This window comes from Haliotis rubra, unplaced genomic scaffold, assembly GCF_003918875.1.
Source record: "Haliotis rubra isolate DU_JTF1 unplaced genomic scaffold, ASM391887v1 Scf574, whole genome shotgun sequence".
In the NCBI taxonomy this organism is placed as follows: Eukaryota; Metazoa; Mollusca; class Gastropoda; order Lepetellida; family Haliotidae; genus Haliotis; species Haliotis rubra.
Window position 1 is genome coordinate 132,484 of NW_025767273.1, and position 21,670 is coordinate 154,153.

The window sequence follows — 21,670 nt, forward strand, 5'->3', positions numbered from 1 at the left end:
CACACACTCCATCCAAAAGTCTGAAGGCACAAGCTACTGCTGCTCTAAGTGTCCCTGTCTACAACCAGCAGTCCAGAAGACATTGTCTACATTGGGCCTCCACAGGGCCTCCGAGTCACTGTTTATCTTTGTTCTGCTTGCTTCAGTGATCCAGGGAATCACTCTGGCTCAAGGCTGCACTCAGGAACCATTCAACTGATACTAATTTATAACATCAAATTGGCATGAACAGAACTTCAAAACCAGCAGTCTCCATATTGGTACAAGTTAGCCTGGCAGCAATGACCAGTGACCGTTCCCCCTTCCTTGCTCACCGTTCTCTGTTCCCTGCTCCCCATTCACTGCTCCATTCCCTGCTCCCCGTTCCCTATTCCCTGTTCCCTGCTTCCCGTTCCTTGCTCTCCGTTCCCCATTCCCATTTTTCCCATTTTCCCTGTTCCCTGCTCCCCGTTCCCTGTTCCCCATTCCCTGTTCCCTGTTCTACAAATAAATTTCAGCAGTTGCATTTCCCCTGCTTTAACATAACTTATGACTGTCATTGTGTTAAAATGGTTTCCTGGAATGGGGCCAAGGCTACAGTAGGGCAGGGGTGATATAGGTGGTTGTTGCTTACAGGCCTTGTAAGGATGACTCATTGAAGGTATATCTTGGGGTGCATGTCATACTCGGGTAGGTTTTACTCCACTGAAGATTGTCAGGTGTCTGGGTTTTTTCAGGACCTTAGGTTTTATTGAGGTTAGTCAAGCAAAAATATACTCTTGCTAATTCTTGAATGATATCAAACAACAAAAGTGTCTATAGATTTCCACAAAAATATAAGTTGATAACAAACCCACATTTAATAGTATTGGAGACAGGGTATTTATTCAGTCTATGCTTCCAAAGATTTGTTTTCATTACTATGTTGGAAAAGTTTAGGATATCCACCATGTCCAGAAATTAAAAGAATATGTTGTTCCCCAAGCCCTATCCTTTAGACAGTCAAATGCTTGCAGACTTGGTTGTGATCTTTTGATCAGTGTAACTATTGAATGTCTGGGGAAAGCAGATGGGTTTCTGTACATCATCCATAGTGTAACTATTGAATGTCTGGTGGAAGCAATGTAGAGTTTCTTTACATCACTTACTGGATAACAATTAAAGGCCCTGTTTCCTGCCTGGGTGAGCCAGGTACAGATATGTATGTTGTCGCCAGGGATGTACCTTAGACACAGTCACACACAGTGTGACATAATGTGCCTGTGTCACAGCTAATAACACTGCAAATATGGCCTCACCTCGTCATGGAGCTTCTCACGTTTGCTGATATCCCAGCCACTCAACAAGCGTTGATCAAGTCACTAAATCAATCAGAGGACACACAACTGTCTCTAGAGTTCTGAAGGATGGAGACACTCCGATGTTTTCTTGTTGACTTGAAAGTTTGCCTCTGTCTCTCGAACACACCCAAGGACATCAGCCAAATTCATGGTTGCAATTCTTAGCTTTTAAGCTTTTAGTTAAAATGTGATGTAATGGCAAATATTCCCATTTGCTTGGTATTAGGTTTCAGAATGGAGATAAGTAAGTCAGTGTGTTCAAACCTGGCCCAAGGCCCATCAGGTTTGCTGCTCCAATCACTGGTTTGTTGTATCCATCCCTATGTCATGAGTCTGTTGCTCAGCTCAGGCTATTAATCACTGGTTTGTCTGGCCCAGATTTCATCATTTTCTGTTGTATCCATATGTCATGAGTCTGGTTTGCTCAGGCTCATTAATCACTGGTCTATTAATCACTTTGTCTGGCCCAGATTTCATCATTTCCTGTTGTATCCATGCATGAGCATGTTACAGCTATTAATCACTGGTTTGTAAAGTTCACTGTTGTATCCATGTGTCATGAGTCTGTTGTGTATTAATCACTGGTTTGTCTGGCCATTTCATCATTTCCCTGTTGTATCCATGTTTCTATCTGTATCCATATTTTGAGTGTATTGATCCATGTATCATAGTCTGTTGCTCAGGGGGTAATCAATGTGGATCAGATCATCCACAATGAGCTGTTCTATACCAATCACGGGTTTGTGTGGTCATTATTTCCTGGATGCAGCATAACAGCTATGCTAAAGGTTACTGTACAACTCTGTCAGACTTTAGTGTCAGGGATGTATCCAGGATTGAACTTCAAGCCATGCTGAGAAACTGAGGGGGAAATTGGTTTGTTCTTTTCAAAGAGCTCTTCTAAGATTGCCAGCAGCGCAATACTGGTCTGGTGATTGGTAATTACAGATATTCCTGCAAGCCTCAACTTGGGTTTGGTGTCTAGTGTTTAATGAAACTTAAATGGAATATCTGTAATGTGTGAACTTTCCTGACTGCTAATCTTCTGGTCAGCAGAGGCCAGAAATGGTTTCAGTTATGGGATCAGAGGTATTTCTAAGCTGTTGTCCACATACTTCCAACACGACATTGTGGTCAAGCCTCTTACATGGGCTTTGATGGTATAGCTAATAGGTAAACTCAACACACTGTCTTTATGCCACACGAGTATTCACCTTGTGCATGGATATGTGAAAGCCCCATTAGACTTGGAAAGTCCTTCAGTAGATAATCATGGGAATGTGTGTGTTAATGGTTGGATTTACTGAGCTTAATCCTCAGTTTGAATTACAAACTTTAGTGTTTTGTTACATAAGGTCTTTGAATTGGTATAACAATACATTGATAGAGAATTATATCACGATACAAGGTCCATGATACAATGCATTATTTACGACAACTGTATTGTAATACAAACGATACATCACATTACAGGTTAAATTAGTGTAAAAACATGTGAATTATAACAGAAGCTGTCCATGAACCAGTTTATACAGATGTCCAGGCTGGCTATAAGTAACAGCATTCACAATGCCATCTAAACGAAGACCCTGGTTCGAATCCCCACATGGGTACAATGAGTGAAGCCCATTTCTGGTGTCCCCCGCCATGATATTGCTGGAATATTGCTAAAAGCGGCATAAAACCAAACTCAGTCAGTCAGTCCTGATGCATCCAGATGATATTGTTACCTGCAGCATGAAGATGATTATTAAATTCAGTATTGGTTATTGAATGAGTTATTTATAGAGTCAAGTTGTTGAATTCTACATGGTTACTGTTTGTGAAGTCCGTCCTTGGTATTCTCGTCTGTAGTACATCTTGCTGGTGCAAGGAAACTTAAATTATACTCATTCCCCTCCAGATGAAAGCATGTTGACATATGCTTCCTTATCAGTTGCCCCTAGCAAAGATTCAATGTTGTTTTTTGAGTTATTATTATTTTTCATTTGTGATGAGTGGTTAAATAATGGGATCAGCTCACCTGAAGACACCTGTCGGTGGCTGAAACACACCTGCACAACACACCTGTACAACGCACCTGTTCAGTGACAGTCAGAGGTCCCATGCAGCTGTCTACAAATTATCACTGCACTGATGCAGGGATTATTCCACTCAAATGAATTCATGTCCACTTTAGTATGTGTCTTGATTTAGGTCAATGCCTAAGTGATCATAAATCTCATGATTGGCAGTCAAAAATAAATCTGTGTGATCTGTCTTTGCACGGAAACCAGCGAAACTGGTGTTTAAAATCTTAATATAGATGCTCACTTCTGCTTGACTGTGGACTTTTCAGATACAAGGGACTCACATTATGAAGCGATAAATGGAAAGATGTGTTTTCCTACGTAAGTGGGCATCTCATTGTGAACTACTTAAGAGAAATTAATCTGTATCATAAATTGTAATGCCAGGGGTGGAAATAACCCATTGCCCGACGTCCGAGTCCAGTGTTTTTTTCTGTTGGGCAAGCAAATTTGTATATCACACTGTACCAGTATCCAGTTGACTTTCCAACGTTAATTATGTTGTTTATTTAAAAAATCAACAAGAAAACGGCCGGTATAGTGGAAAAATTATCAGGGCAAGTGATGTTACATGTGCCACTGTACCGGAGTACACTAGCAATTTTAAAGTTATTTCCACCCCTGAATGCATGTGACAAATTGCTTGATAATTAAATTTGTCGCGATGACTTTTTCTATTTGTAAATTAAGTAATGTTATGAGGAAATGTGTATTTTAAGAAACTGCTTAAACTTTGTAATTAAAATGTTTATACATGCAGACTTGGTCTCGTCACTATATGACTGAAATAATGCCAATGCAACGTAACATTTTAACTCACTCACTCCCATACACTAAGACCAAAATGTACAGAAAATGATGATGAAATAATAATGATGATTATAATGGTGCAAGTATGTGTACTCTGTGATGTTGATGTTAGCAGGAAGAATGGAGGTAAGAAATGTGATACTGATAAGTAGAGTTTCATCCAAAAAGATACAAGATTTTGGTTTGTTGACTGATGTTTTTGGCACAAAATGGAACAACAACATGCAACCAATTTATGGATACCAACTTGCTTGTCAGTTGAATTAAATGCTGTGACAGAATGTACTATAGGTGAAGCAAGTCGAGATTAAAGACTGAACCCCTGACTGTCTGGTGACATTTCCACATCAGCTTGTGACACAGGTGTAGGGGATGTGGTCGAGGAGATCCTCTGTGGGGCAGTGGGGTGTGGAGGGAGGCAAGGTTCAGCTTCAGTGATGGGTGTGAATAGCAGTCCTGACTCGCTGAATGCAGGAACATTTTTATTTGAATTTCAGTTCATAATCAAATAGACGGCTTTGTTAACAGACTGCATGAGTAGGGCTGAATACACTTTACTTAATGTGACTATAATGCCTGAGAAGCTAGGGAAAGTATTCTGTTCTATTGAGGAGAATTTTGTGGCGTTAGCATTTTACCTGTCAAAATATATTAGCTGGATAATGTACATAATGGATTTTCTTCCAGAGCTCAAAATTGCATAGGCATTTCCTTTTGAACTGTTTGACATTGCTCTGTGTAGATCTGCACGGGACATGTGGCAGGCTGTGGTTAGGGTGTCACACCACTTACATATGATTTTCCATATGTACATGGGAGGCATTATCCATTCTGAGGTATTTGATAAGTAGCATAAAGACTTGCTTGCTTACTCACTCAGTCACTCACTCACTCACTCACTCACTCTTCAAAATTCATACTAGTTTGCTATCTGGAAATTACTAAATTGAGACGAAGACAAGTAAAAATCCAATGATTGTAGTCCTCATCGATAAAAGGCTTTTGAGGGCAATATTTCTCAACCAGGTCTCAGCGATCCAATTTAGCTGCAGTTCAGAACTGGATAAAACTAACAGGAAAGATATGGGTACCTCTTTTTGCCCCATACAAGCGGGGCATACAGCAAACTCAAGGCAAATGAAATCAGTTTTCCATTCATCAAAGAATGAATTTCTTTCACACTCACTCATTGACTCTGGGTCCTGAGGCTTGGCAAGAAATCAGGTGCCATAAAAATACTTAAAAAAGAGAAATTAGGTGCCATTAAAAAAAATATGAATTTAATTGTCACATTAAAATCCTTGTTTATTCCCCACATGGGTAGAATTAACAAAGGTCATACTTGGCTAAAGTAGAATGAATAAATACTAAATACTACTATTAATGGCATTAATCTCACTCACTAATGTAATTACAGCGAAAGTTTTTGGCAATTCATTCTTTCCGTTACTCGTGTGCAGCCGGAGCATGTTAAGGCATGGCTTGGTAAACAATAAAGATCAGATCAGAAAGAAGAGTTCAGAACTTTTTATCGTGTCTCCGGTGTCGATTGTGAATGTTTGTTGAGTTGTGTATCGGAGCATGTCAAGCAGCCGCGTTACGAGGGAAAGAGTTATTTAGACACATTGACCCCATAGTAAACACAGGGCTAGGGGAGATCCTTGTCAATATTGACCAACTATTTAAAGCAAGTTTGGTGTGAGTGCACATTGCGTGGTAGGGAAATGAAAGATAATGCAGTGCGATTGCATTGGGTTTTCAGTGAGCCCTAGCTGAATTCATGGATATGTGTTCGTCAGGGAATGCTCAGATTAAATCAGTTTAATGTTCTCTTTGTAGAATCTTTCCTCGCCTTAAAGGTCATTGACTGAAGTCCGTAGAGATAAGAATGTGAATTGTTCATTTTCTAACAGAGCTCTTTTCCCATCTTGAATGCCATAAAGAAAATATTCAAATTTCAAAGTGTTTGACAGACAATTGGCTTGTGTCCCATTTCTGTTTCTTCTTGTAGAAGAATGTGTTTACTTATGTAATTTAAGTGTATTTATTGGGAATGGAAAACACTTTATTGATTTTAAACGTCTTGAGCTTGGAGCAATTTGGCTGCCTCGTCTTTTGTTGTTGCTAATGTGTAAACTGGATTAACTTTCTGAAGTGGCTGTATCCCTTTCACTGCTCTCCACACCCTTTACTAACTCAAACCTTCTGGCTCCTGCCCATCACAACCCACCAGTGTTCAACATGGCGTAAATTTCTTTCTCACATGGCCTCTTGTCCTGCCCTACTGTCTGTTCAACATGGCCTGGCTCTTCACACTATTCCCTGTTTCTGATATGGCCTCTCATCCTGCTCTGAATCCAACATGGTCGATCTTCTTACTCCACACCCCAGATCTTCACCCTCCACCTTAAAACATTGTCACATTCTCCTCACCCCTTTCTGTAGCCGACATGCCATATCTCACCTGGCCCAACATTCTGTTCCAGCATTGTATGGCTCTCATCACTTCAACCTGTGCTGAACATTGCCTAACTCTGCTCTTTCCCATCCATGGGTTATCTCCATCCCCTCTGTCCATCCTGGGTTATCTCCACTCCCTCTGTCCATCCTGGGTTATCTCTACCCCTTTGTGCGTCCTGAGTTATTTCCACCCCTTCTGTCATCCCTTATCCATATCATATATCTCCACTCCATCTGCCCTTCGTGATATTCTCCACCCCTCAGTACACCTTGGGTCATCTCCACCCGCTCTGTCCTCCCTAAACCAAATCTTGTATCTCCGCTCCCTCTGTCCCTTCATGACTTATCTCCACCCCTCAGTACACCTTGGGTCATCTCCACCCGCTCTGTCCGCCCTAAACCAAATCTTGTCTCTCCGCTCCCACTGTCCCTTCATGATATTTCTCCACCCCTCAGTACACCTTAGGTCATCTCCACCCGGCTCTGTCCTCCCTAAACCAAATCTTGTATCTCCGCTCCCCTGTCCCTTCATGACTTATCTCCACCCCTCAGTAAACCAAATCTTGTATCTCCTCCCCAACCTGTCTCCCCATATGGCCCCCACTGACATGGCTAGTTGGTCGGCGCTGTGATCCCTGGCAGCGCCCTGCTCAAGAGCTGGGATAATCCTGATCAATGTGCAGCTTACTGTCCTCATCCTGGATTTAGAACAATTACATCCAAAGGCAAGAGACGTTAGAGTGAGGATTGGCTACTCTGATTCTGCAACTTGTGCCAACGTTGAAGTTAGTTCCCAGATCTCTCTGTAAATAGGCTTGAGGAAAGATGTCTCCAGAAGTTACTGCGGAGGTATTTTGGACTTTTGGCATAAAATCAGTCAGTTGAAAAACCTGACATTGTTGTCGTGTTTTAACACCAGCGCGCTTGACAACAGTTTCTGTGCATTGAGACGATCAGGACCTCCTGACAGGATGCAGTCATCTGTTGACATGTGTCATAGTTCAGAGTGAGTGAGTGAGTTTAGTTTTATACCACACTCAGCAATATTCCACCTACATGGCAGCGGTCTGTAAATAATCGAGTCTGGACCAGACAATCCAGTGATCAACAGCATGAGCATCGATCTGCGCAATTGGTAACCAATGACGTGTCAACCAAGTCAGCGAGCCTGACCACCCGATCCCGTTAGTCCATATTTCAGAAGGTGTTTCCAACAGTGTGAAGACATCAGAAAAATACAACTTTGTTCACTTTTATTGTCTCCCTTGATATGACCAGGATACAGACTGTGGAATATGTGACATACAATATACTTGGATATAGAATATACATGCACACAGACACAATTTTGTGAATGCAAGAGTCTACTTTAAACTCCACAGTGATGGTACGTTGTTCTAGATGCATCACCAATCCTGTGTACATGATCCTTAAATATTGCTGACTAGCATCAAGCAACATGCTCTTTATCATTTTGATAATCCACTGTCCAGTTAATGGGGGACTGGGGCGGTGGGGTAGCCTAATGGTTAAAGCGTTGGCTCGTCCCGCCGAAGACCCAGGTTCGAATCCCCACATGGGCACAATGTGTGAAGCCCATTTCTGGTGTCCCCCGCCGTGATGTTGCTGGAATATTGCTAAAAGCGGCGTAAAACCAAACTCAGTCAGTCAGTAATGGGGGACTGGTGTAACCTTCCTGGTATTTCATCCAACAAGTGTAAAGTCACGAGAATCATTATTTATAAGGAATGACGCCTGTAGTGTTTAATGATAGTCACAAGGACTGTAACAATGTAGCAAACTATCCATAAATTGCAGTTGTCAGTGTCCTGATAGACAGTACTGATGATACACCAGGCCAGCAGGAAAGAAATTGCTATGCTGAAACACTAATTCAATACAAGTCTCATGTACTGATAAGAAGTGTAACAGTACTGTATCATAGGTTAATATGGGGGAGTGAACTCTCTTTGTTGCCCCAGTTTTGTTTACACTTGGATTATGTTGATAAATTACAGACATCTCCCTAAGCTGTTGCCAAGCAAGCAAGGAAGCGTTCTTAAATGTTCTAGTGCAGTGTTCAAGACTCGTCTTTTGCATCTTTTCAATTCAATATTCAGAAACATTAATGTTCTCAAACTTTAAGTTTCGTAATAAGATTGAATAAGATTGTTGCAAGAGGCAAATGAATAGATAATACCTGAAACAAATTCAGCTGTTTTTTTAATCGGTGAGGATACAAAATGTCAAAATCAATATCCATTATGAGATTTACTGAACATTTGCTGTTCATTTGCTTTTTTAAGTCATGAATCAAGTAAATATTGCTAAATTTGTATAGAGCACCCTTCTTCATTAAAAGGCTCATGCTATAAAATGTTCATGACCTGATAGTTATTATCTTGTGCAAAACTGTAGTAACAGTGAGAACTTGTGTATTAACACTGTACATGTCAACAGAATGTTGGTTAGTGAAGATTGACATCAATGGGTGTATGGTGAATGTTGTAACCCCAAAACCTACCTACATTCGTCACATACATACATGACAGCTCACAGGTGTCGTTTCCTGTTGATTACCCTGAAGGTCGTTCCTCCTTAAGACTTCATGGTGGTCACACCTGGACATACCTACACGATACCTACACTGGATGTCTAGCTCCATGTCTCATAACACAAACACTGTGTTTTGATAATTCTGTTGGATGTGTTGTGTTAAAATCGGCAAGACTTCCGCCCGTATCCCCCATAAATTTTAACCATGAGGAAAAGTTTCTTTGAGTGGCATTTTTAAAAGTTGGATATGTCTTTCAGTATGTTAAGATACAATTAAAGAAACATGCTAAAACTCATCCTTACCAGATGAGGAATATATATATTCAGGTGATATGATTGACTAGAATGAAATTTAAGGGGGGATACGGGCGGAAGTCTTTCCATAAAATCAGCAATATTACATGTAATATAAACAATAACACAATGTTATATACTCATGGAAACAAATAAGGGAACACATGAAAGTACAAGTGTTCCTTTATTCTTTACCAGGTTTCTTCACAAGGTATGTATTGCACTGTGGGCGAAATTCTGGAAATAAATATAGGAACACTTGTACTTTCGTGTGTTCCCTTATTTGTTTCCATGAGTATATATTAGAAATAATACATTTTGGTAGCTGAAAAAATTACAAAAATTACAAATAATATGTTGTGATGGTTAAAAAAATGTTACAAATAATGTGGCTATAGCATAGTACAAAAGACAGTAACTGAAAGGTTTTACGAATAATGTATCGCAATAGCTAAAAGCAATGTCACTATTGTATCATTTTGCCTGAGAAATCTTACATTTAATATACATACATACAAATATTTATATAGCGCTAGTTTCTGGCATCTGCCACTCAAAAGAGCTGGAAATGAGTCTGGAAAGACATTGGTCAAGTTCGGTAGGCGGCACTGAACAAATGAGTTTTCAGTTGTGACTTAAATGCTGGTAGATTCTCTTGCGATCTCAGGTGCATAGGTCGACTGTTTCACATTACTGGACCAGCTTTTGTGAATGAATATGTGACAATGGTTAAAAATTGTTACAAATAAAATGTCACAGTGGCTAAATATATTACAAACTGTACACCACAGCGGCCTGTAATAGTCATGCACAGTATTCACTAATAGCGTCTGACCCTCTGACAAATCTGGCAGATTCCCCAACGGTCTGATAGAAGTCTACAACCCGCCGTCCCCAGTGTCGGACTGTATATTTCACAATAACTTTGACTGAAGTTGTTATATGTGACATGTGACACTTGTTATAAATCTTATGTTTGTTAATAATTTCAGTGCCAATTATAACAGATGTTAAATCTGAAATGTGTGTTTAATTTTATTCTATGGGTCCTGTGAATTTTCAACGAGTCAGACAGACATCTGAAACTTACAGGACCCATGTCCTGTTACTTGGAAACACCATTAGTGAACACTGCATGCCAACCAGATATTGGGCAACATCAAGGTGTGGTGACTCTATCAACCAACTAACTTGGTCTGAGATCCAACTGGGTTACTTGTTATGACAGGTGAGACAGTACTGGGACTTGTTGTAAATTGGGTCCCCCATAGTGGATAATGAAGGTGGTCAAGGGAGCATGTGGCCATACCGGTATGAACAGAACTTTGTGAAACTGTCATATAGGACTCAGATCACAATTCTACTGCGTCCTCTTGATTCAACTTTGACAGGTGCATTCATGCTATCAAAGGTGTGGTCCTTCCAGATAGACAAAGTCCATACACTATCACAGCTGGGTAGGGCTGTTAGAAAGACATGGTCAATACATTATCACAAAAGGGTGGAGCTATTGGGAAGAGATGGTCAATACACGACATGCTAGTCCTTCGGGACATTCTGGAGGATGAGTCCTGAGTGACTTGTCCGCAATACATGCTTCACTTCTAGTAATGAGCTGGAATCTCCACAAATCTCTGTCTGTTATCCTACCATAGTCAATGGACAGTTCCCCCCTGCCCCCTGCCATGATCCCGCGAGACAAGTCAGTGGACAGTTCCCCTGATCCTGGCCATGATCCTGGAGACAAGTCAGTGGACAGTTCCCCCTGCCCCTGCCAGTCTCCCCCCTTCAATATAAATGGGCTTGCCACGATCCAGGGGACATTGTACACAGACACAGTAACAGGCTTAGTAACCATACATTCATGTATACTCAATACAAACCAATTATAGGCACATTTGGACATGCCTGCTTACCTCAAAGATCCCGCTATAATCTGACTGATAAGTATTGATAATGTGTTCTCATCATATATAATATCTGGCTGTAGTAGATCATGACAGTGTGTGAACATAATTTGATATATAGCCTGGCAATCTGCGGAATCCATGCCAGCTTTGTCCATATGGAACTGGCAGTATTCAAATGCATCGGGATTATTGCAGACTACGTTTTAGTAGGTATGCTTTTCCAGTATCAGAAGACTGGTTGGTGTCAACTCTCTCAGTTACTGACTGTCAATGACTACCACCCCAACCTTTGCTAAAGATGCCCAGAGACATTGATTGTGTACACCTCCTAAAGTCTGTTTGCAGTGAAAACGTAGCGATGAATTTCGCTTTAAACAAAAAAGTAAATCAAATAAAGTGAAATTAAGATTGCGAATCCTCTTAATTTTACCTTGCCAATTGAACATTTAAATATCAGAATTTTATTCATCTTAGGATAAAAGTTGTTTTACAAACGATCATAGATTCCAATCGCTATTATTGGTTTGTATTACAAGGGGGTAAGCGTAGTGGTTGGAACAGTGAAACAAATGCACGTGCGGTACATGATGAGCGTTAACTTAGACCAACCATATTTGTTCTAGGTGTTTCATCTAATGTGCATACCCCCTTGTAGTACAAACCAATAATAGCGGTTTGAAACCATGATCGTTTGTTAAACTTATTTTATTCTAAGTTGAATAAAATTCTGAGAGTTACATGTTCAATTGGCAAGGTAAAATCATGAGGATCCGCAATCATATTTTCACTTTATTCGATTTACTGTTTTGTTTAAAGTGAAATTCATCACTACGTTTTCACTGCAAACAGACTATAGACATTGATAACTTATTCCAACTCCATGTCATGGACCACACTCATACCACTGTGTCCACCCTCCCAGTGTCCACCTACCCAGTTTATACCACTGTGTCCACCCTCCCAGTGTCCACCTACCCAGTTTATGCCAGTGTCCACCCTCCCAGTGTCCACCTACCCAGTTTATACCTGTGTCCACCCTCCCAGTGTCCACCTACCCAGTTTATACCTGTGTCCACCCTCCCAGTGTCCACCTACCCAGTTTATGCCAGTGTCCACCCTCCCAGGTTCACTCCCACACTTCCCAGTTGTCCCATTGTGTACTGTCCCACCCCATCAGTCCATCCTCCCACTCCATGATTGTGAAACCTACCCTTCCACTGTTCCACTAACATTAATGCCTTCCAATCAAGTTCATAGTTCCAATACCTGCTGTTTGATACCCAAGTAGCCCTGGGTTTCTAAGCCCTACCTTCCCAGTCCATCATTTTGATGCCCACCCTTGTACTCTGTAATTTGGACAACCAATATTTCATTCCTTGAGGGTGATGGCATACCCCAGTAATTAAAGCATTCGTTCACATGCTGATGCCTGGGTTCAATTCCCCATGGGTTTGTACACGAAGCCCATTAATCCTTTGGAGATCCAACCTCATTTACATCATAGCCATAAATTCCTCTTTGGACCTAAAATAAATCTTTAGAATTTTCAACAGTGGTCCTCTTTACTGCCTAACATGGCTAAAGGTTTAGAGATATACCCACTCACTTACATGTCACTCAGCTACAAACCAATTTGGATATGTCTGTGAAAACTATGTACAGGGTGGCTAACATTTACTGACTACATGTTTAATCAACCAGAACCTACTGAGAACTTGTAGCCATGCTACTGGCAGAGAGCCAAGCATGTTTGGGAGACAACATACTCCTGTGTGGCAGGTTATATGGTGCGCACTGCAGAATACTGCAGATAATAGAGTTTGAATCAATGTGTACCCTACCACTCATTTATGGTTGATTTAATGAGAGTACAATCAATATTTGTCATGTATGTAGACATATCCGTGTAGAGATAAGCTGATGACAGTACAGCTGAGGTACTGTTAGCTGCCAGGTAACTCAAAAGTGTTCACTGCAAAAAAATTGATAAAGAAATAATTAAGATGTTAAACTGTGTCCATGTCTTTTAAGACAGTGACAGCTGAAGAGAGTCATATTTGTTTAGTCCAGTAGAGTATTGGAGTCCTCCTCTCTCAATTTTGAGGGTAGACATCATGAGTTAAATATGATTTGTCATTCAACATATATAGAATTGTTATGCATTCTGGACTAACAGCTTAACTTCAGTGTAATTTAAAGATAAACCATTAGTCCTTAAAGCCCTTTATTTAGGACAGTGACTTTAAAACCTAGGCCATGTATGTATGTATAAAAGTGTTTTTGTGTCAATTAGTCTAAACATGTTTTTAGGGCAGTGGGGTAGCCTTGTGGTTTAAGCACTGGCTCATTACGCTGAAGACCCGGGTTCGATTCCCCACATGGGTACAATGTGTGAAGCCCATTTCTGGTATCCCCGACCGTGATATTGCTGGAATATTGCTAAAAGCGGCATTAAAACATACTCACTCACTTACTCACTAAACATGTTTTCAGTATCTTCAGGGGCAGTGGGGAAAGCCTAGTAGTTCAAGTGTTTCTTCATCATGCTGAAGACCTGTGTTCGATTCCTCACGTGGTTACAATTTGTGAAGCCCAAGTCTTGTGTTTTCTGTGATGACATTGCTGGAATATTTCTAAAAGCTGCATAAACAGGAATCAGTCACTTCTTTCCTTTGTGGTAAATTTCATCTGAATATTTTAGGATAAACATACTTGACTGAAATGTAGTTGAGCTCTTGAAACTGAAATCTCTGAAATTGCATCTAGTCTCAAGATGTGTTTTAGGGGTTTTTTCAATAAATTTGTTATTGTCAATAGAAGTGACCGAAGCCACTGCTTGCTTCGGTAACATTTATGTTGCAATATTTCATTTTAGACTTCAACTGATTTTGACTTTCTTTCTTCCAGGAGGTACTGCAACAACTGCTCATCCTCAAACTTCCCAACATCCACGCCATCTGCCGCGACCCACATAAAGGTAATGTTGTCATTTTGTAGCCATCAAGTTGTATACCAATGCATCCTTTACATGGCCAGTTGGGCTTACCGTCTTCCAGTAGTACACCATCAAACCATGTCATCTGTATTGATTCCAGCCTGTGTGTAGATATAGATGCTATCTGACATGTCTGGGTGCACACAGTACACTGAGGGCCAGTCAGGACTTGAGTGTGTTGAGGAGGGAAACTACTCCACTGATAAAACTGTCATGTCTGTCGAGCAGACGTCTGTCAGCTGAGTTGCTACTGTATTGAATTATTGTAAAATTAATGGGAGTGTTGTCAGTGTGATCGGTTGAAAATGATTTAAACGGGATTTGAAGCCTGGATATATCCTAGACTGTTCACTGCCTAGATTTCCTGATGTTATATCTCGAATTTGAAAAGTGTGGCAGTTGTCATGGCAAGAGAGTACTGCATCCATTGTGTATTGCATAAATATTTATTAAAACAAATTAGATACAGTTATGAAAAAGTCTTAGGATATATTTACTTAACTTTGGGTTAGTCAGTAAATATCTATGTTGAAAGTTAATTGTCCATCTGTGTCAAACTTTTAGTCACAAGTTCCATGCAATTTCTTTACATCTGAGTCGATTGTAACATTGTCTGTTGATCATGTCAATGAAAAAGTTTATGTGACCAGTGAGTCTGTATCCTTTGCCAGTCCAACCTCTATTGCAAGGATTGTAAGGCAGAATAGTATATCATCACCTTCGACTGTTTGAAGTGAGGAACTATTAATGTCAGTGTTTGTGGGTAGTATATGCATGTTTAACAAACAGCTCAGTGCCCTCTTATTACCTGTTTATTGTATTACAGTCTTCTGGATCAGTGCTCATACTATTAGTTGCTCATTTGTGTGCATGGGTCTTCTCCCCTTCAAATTCGCTATACTATATGTGCTATATTGATTACAGTGGAAGAAAAACTAGTTCTTGGAAGTATCCTCTTTTATTTGCTTTCTGTCACTTATGGAAATTCTGGGCTGGAGTAGATTCTCAACCCTGCTTGTGAAAGAAAATTTGCAGACTTGAGGATCAAATAGCTACACCTGGTTGATTATAAGTCTTCGTACACCATCGACCTGGATTGGTTTTCTACTGGATTACATTTACATGCCATGATATTATTGGTGGACGATTGTCACAGTGGCAGGAGACCAAGGAGTCCAAATTGAAACCAAAGGGTTCCATGTGAGTATGGGCCCTTTACCATCACAAGGGAACTAAATGGGTCAGGTGGACAGTGGCTTGGTTGAATACATGACTTGGTACCCTGCAGTATACAGCATTGCTCATGATATCAATCACTGGGTTGTTTGGTCCAGAATCGAATATTTACAGAATACCATCATATTCCTGAATGTGGGATGAGACATAGCAGGAGAATGACATGAGAAGTCATTGTAATAAACTAATTGTGTTGCAGACTCCAGCTTTGAGGAGATCCGCAAGGTGCTGCTGCTGGTGCTGGGATGTGCTGTCCAGTGTGAACACAAGCAGAGCTTCATCGAGAACATCAAGCAGCTCGAGATAGAGGTGCAGCATGCCATCGTGGAACACATCAAGGAGGTACGTACCGTTCAGGAGGCAGCAATCATTCAGCTCAATATTTCTTGGGCATCCAGTATATCACATAGTTGTTATCCTAAGGTTAGCCTCTTCAGCATACCTGCATTTGTTTGGATCGTGTGGAGGTTTTGAGGCATGAGGCAGAACCCTGGCTTAGTAATTGTCCTGACATTCTGTAAGTTGGTTAATTAGTGGACTCTTCCAGTGTAATAGCATCCTAATGGTTTGTGTTTCCTTGTCGAAGCCGATGTTAAATTCACAGTGGGGAAAAGTGTGTGAAGCCTTTCTCAAGTGGTATCATAGGTATATTGCTGAACTCTGTATAATCATATTCATTGTTCAGTGGTCAATGATGTAGTTGTGTTAACAGTCTTTGTCAGAAGACTACCATATTTCATTGTTTGGAGACCTACCATCATGTGATAGTAACCTCAACTGTCATAGAAGATTGTCTTCGGCAGCCCGGGGTGGCGGGGTAGCCTTGTGGTCATAGTAGTCGCTTGTCATGCTGAAGACCCCTACATGGTTACAATGAGTGCAGCCCTTTTCTACAGTGATATTGCTAGAATATTGCTTTCTGACGTCATATTGCTAGAATGTTGCTAAAAGTGGCGTAAAACTAAACACACTCACTCACTCAGTTTGTCAATCTAAGTTTGTAGTAAGTGGTAGAGACTTGTGGGATCGGGTGGTCAGGCTTGCCAACAGCATAGCTTGATGCTCATGATGTCAATCATTGGACTGTCTCGTCCAGACTCTACTATTTACAGACAGCGTGTGCAGCATTCAACAACTATCACACACACAAGTTGTATGGGGGCTCATTACTGTTTCGGGACTGCCTCCGTGGTGTAGTGGTTGAAGCGTCCGCCCAGAGAGCAGAAGGTCGCGGGTTCGATCCCCGACCGCGTCATACCAAAAGACGTTAAAATATGGTACTTGTTGGTCACTGCCTGGCGTTCGGCATTAATGGGTACAACAAGGACTGGTCGGCTCGCAGTCAGTATAATGTGTCTGAGTGGGGTATTCATGCTTCACTGCGGCATGGTATCTCAGTGGACTAGCACTATAAAACCAGCTTCAGTCTAGTCTAGTACAAGCAGCCGCACATACACACGCATGCACGTCGTCATATAAGCGAAATATTCTCAAGCACGACGTTAAACCCAATTTCACTTGACCTCACCTCATTACTGCTTCATAGCTGCCAGTAGATTAATGGCTTGTATTCCCCTTGTCCAGACACAACTGGAACTGAGATCATTTCCCACTGCAATCCAGGTGTCCGATGATGTGTGTCCATTGTAAGGAGCTTGTGATAGGTGTCCCACAATAAGGAATGTTTGGTTTTGTTCAGGTTAGATAATACAGGTGTGTGGTATAATTGCTTGACCTGGTGAGACTTTGACTGACAGTGGGTCACGATAACACGTACATGTCTCGACAGAAGACATTTAGTAAGGCCAGGCAGTCACTTGATACTTGAACTGGTATATTGAAACATGGTGATTGCTCAATTATAGGAAACACATACGGTACGACAAAGGCGACACAACTTTAGGGTGATCCTTAACTCGAGCAGAGCCACCTGCTGGCTTCTCACATTTGCACAAGATACCTCAGAAGTATAACATACTAAATATACCACTCGTCAAGAGGTTGTCATTATTATGTTCTGTATCTACCACTGAGCTACAACTTCAGTGTATTAAGTGCTAAAGATCTCTACCACTTAACTTGTACATATACTGAATATAATGTCCTAAAAGTACCACTTATCTAGGACATCTATAAATTAAGTGTTGTGAAGCTCTATCACACAGCTAGCACAACTGCCGAAAATATTGATGCTGTATGCAAAAGCTAACACTAAATTAGGATTAATTAGGACATGTATAGCTAGCACTTAATTAGGACATTTGAATTGAACATGTTACAGCTAATACTTATCTTGGACATCTCCTGAATATAAGATGCAAAAGCTACCCCTTAACTAGGATATCTCCTGAAAAAAGCAACCACTTAACTGGGGTATTTCCTGAAAAAGCAACCACTTAACTGGGATATTTCCTGAATATAGTTTGACTAACACATACAAGCTGATCTCAAATATACAGTAGAACTTCAGTTTTCTCTTGCTGATGTTTTAAAGCACTTCATTTAATAACTTAAACATCACTGATGTTTGTTTGTTATGAAGTGGTCAGACCTCTGCCATTAAGTGTAGGGAGGTAATCAGAATAGCATTGACCCCCTGAATGTAGAGTCAGTGTCCAGCTGGGCAATGTGTGTGCAAAAAAGCTATCAAAGACAATTGCTAGGTGTGTTTAGGGATGGATGTATGAAGTGAACTTTGATGTTGGGAATTGTCTCATTACAGAGGCACATTTGTGTCTGTGTAGACATCTTCAGTTTATCCCCTCCCTGCTGGAGAGTGAGCCTGCTGTAGGGTAGCAGCGTGCCGATTCTTTCATGTTGGGCCTGTGCTGAAAACATATGTCCTTCCTTTAATTAAACTGGATGTTGAATTATTGGCAACACTCTGTGATTGGAATAGAAGGGAAGAGTTGGCATCTTAAAGATCCTTCAGTTATATCTTTCATCTTGAGTATTTTAAATATCTCAGGAGCATGGATAGATTTGTTTGTTGTTTATCGCTGCCCTCAGCAGTATTAATACTTGAGTCTGGACCAGATAGTCCAGTCGTCAACATCATGAGCATCGATCTCAGCAGTATTAATACTTGAGTCTGGACCAGATAGTCCAGTGGTCAACATCATGAGCATCGATCTCAGCAGTATTAATACTTGAGTCTGGACCAGATAGTCCAGTGGTCAACATCATGAGCATCGATCTCAGCAGTATTAATACTTGAGTCTGGACCAGATAGTCCAGTGGTCAACATCATGAGCATCGATCTATGCAGCTGGAATATAATGATGTGTCAACGAAGTCAGCATTTCTGACCACCCAATCTTGTTAGTTGCCTGTTATGAAAGCAGGGGTTGCAGAAGATCAATTCTAACCTGGATCTCAGTTGTCATAACAGCAAACACCCATGAGTTTCAGTTTACTTTTGTGTCTGGTATAGAAGATGATTGCCGTCAGCTACTGGTTTGCCTGGTCCAATGTTCCCTAGTGTTATGACTAGTAATTATGATATAGCCATGTCATTGACTGTTATGATAAGACCAGAGGTGAGGTGAGGTGAAATTTGGTTTAACGTCGTGCTTGAGAATATTTCGCTCATATGACGATGTGCATGCGTGTGTATGTGTATGTGCGGCTGCTTGTACTAGCCTAAACTGAAGCTGGTTTTATAGTGCTAGCCCACTGAGATACCATGCCACAGTGAAGCATGAATACCCCACTCAGACACATTATACTGACTCCGAGCCGACCAGTCCTTGTTGTTCCCATTAATGCCGAGAGCCAGACAGGGACAAACAAGTATCATATTTTAACGTCTTTTGGTATGACGCGGTCGGGGATCGAACCCGCGACCTTCTGCTCTCCGGGCGGACGCTCTAACCACTACACCACAGAGGCGGTCAAGACCAGATGTGACATGTTTGTTGTGTTGTGTTGCATCCCAGGTCACACCATTAACCAGTTCTCCCAGATTATGTTTATAGTTTTGTCATCATCATACCTGTGCTCATGGATTTCACCAAAGCAGTAAGGTAGTATTAAGGGTTTTCTTCCACATTAAGCGGAGATGCAGTGAAATATCTGATATGCTATTCAAAGCTAAACCAAAATACCTGTGTTGATTAACATTTGGAGTGTTACAAATGAAGGAATTGTATGGTTACATAAAAGATTATTAACAAAATATAAGATCTGCATCGCTTTGGGCTTTACTCCCACATCAAACGGACATGCCGTAAAATGGACGGTGGGGTAGTTTAGTGGTTAAAGCGTTCGCTTGTCACGCCGAAGACCCTGGTTCGATTCCCCACATGGGTATAATGTGTGAAGCCCATTTCTGGTGTCCCCCATAGTGATATTGCTGGAATATTACTAAAAGCAACATAAAAGCATACCCACTAACTCACTCACATGCCATAAAAGAATGGAATACTGTTCAATTTAGTGACATTAAACCCAACTCACACAGTATCAGTTAATCTCACACCATCAGCTTAACACTTTACTAGCTTCCTGAAACAGCTTCAGTAATTCTCAACACATTGCTGTGTGTTCAACTGGGAACAGAATACCTGCACAGTAATTGTCATCCATCACACGTCTACCATGTGTACAGTACAAGGAGAAAGTAACACATCCTTAACAAGTCCCTTGGTAAATTCTCATGTATAACACACGTACTCTGGGGATGTTGTAAATACAGGACGGGATCCATCTAGCAGTGCCAGTATAATTGATTCTTTATGCAAAGCCTTCAAAGAGAGGCGGCAAGGGGTAAGTGGCTTGTAAATACTACAGCAGCATGTCAGATGGCAGATTCTTCATTAGTCTGTCTCACAGTCCCTGAACCACATTATGTTCCCCACTACCAAGCCCTCTCTGCAGTGCTAAAGCCCTAAATAAAGCAAGTCTAGATTTCCTCAGGTTCAGGAATCTCTGGTCTCCCTAGGGCTCCTTTTCAATTTAAATGGGCTTGTTTGTTACTATCAAAATTAAATATATTCAGAGACTAAGCATTAGTCTAATTCTTCATCAGCTCCCTCGTGGGTGACGCATGTATGAGCTTTTCAGACACGTGTGTGTGACCACCTTCAACCACCATACCATGCTTGTGTAATGAAGCGTTCTGTTTATCATAAACTTGAAGTTGACATGGCTCTCTAGTTTATCAATAAGTGTCTTCATCTCGAAGGCCTCAGCCAAGATCCATGAGCTTGTGATACTGTCTGGAGTAGAGCTGCCAGTAGGGACTGGAGAAACGTGCTGTCTCTTAGATTAGGCATGGGGACTGATAGTCCCTGAAAATATGTAGTTTTGAAATAAATAGCTTCACTTAAATTGGTAAGGAGCCCCACTGAGACCTGAGGTACAGGCGTGGGAAATCTAGACTTTCTTCATTTAGGGCTGTGAATGGAAAGACAAGAGGACTACTGGTAGATGGAGTATCATTTCAATTCATTTGTTATTCTTGTCTTCTATCAGCACCTTTTGAAGTTGTTTTTTATTCGGACAAAATGGTTTACAGGGATGAGTATTTTCCGCGGAATTCCGGGAATTTCATAAGGCCTAGGGTCATTTTTGTGAATCGTCTAAATCTGTTGACAATTGTATGAATGTGCTTCAGCAGATATAAAGTTTTTTAATGGTTGCTGTGTTCATGATATTGTCATTTCTGAGCCAGGTTTAAAGGTCTAAAAATCAGGAGCTTTGGCTAGTTTTCAGAGTTTTTCTCAAAACTTCATTTTCATCCCTGGGTTTATTCACTTATTATTAAGCGTCCGTTTGATAAGGAATTTTATGTATGTTAGTGTAATTAAGTTTTAGATTCCTTCATCTGTATCTCAATTCATCCATAATGGTTAGACCAATGATTAGAGCTGTACAGTTTGCTATTTGTAATGAGATATGGAAATACAAGCTTGAAAAGTCTCATTCTCTATGGAATAGTCAGGTGGGTGGTAGTACGGTGGTACATGTAGCCCATCACACTGAGCGTCTCTGACATCTGGAAGCTGCTGCTGTATGAGC

General features: G+C 40.9%; 1 protein-coding gene across 1 annotated transcript in view; it reads left to right on the forward strand.

Annotated features, from left to right (window-relative positions):
* Positions 1-21,670, forward strand: part of LOC124254527 (girdin-like) — a 97,862-nt gene that overhangs the window by 33,956 nt on the left and 42,236 nt on the right. The window contains 2 exon segments of the mRNA XM_046688342.1: positions 14,326-14,395; positions 15,849-15,991. Of these exon segments, the coding sequence (XP_046544298.1) occupies positions 14,326-14,395; positions 15,849-15,991 (213 nt within the window).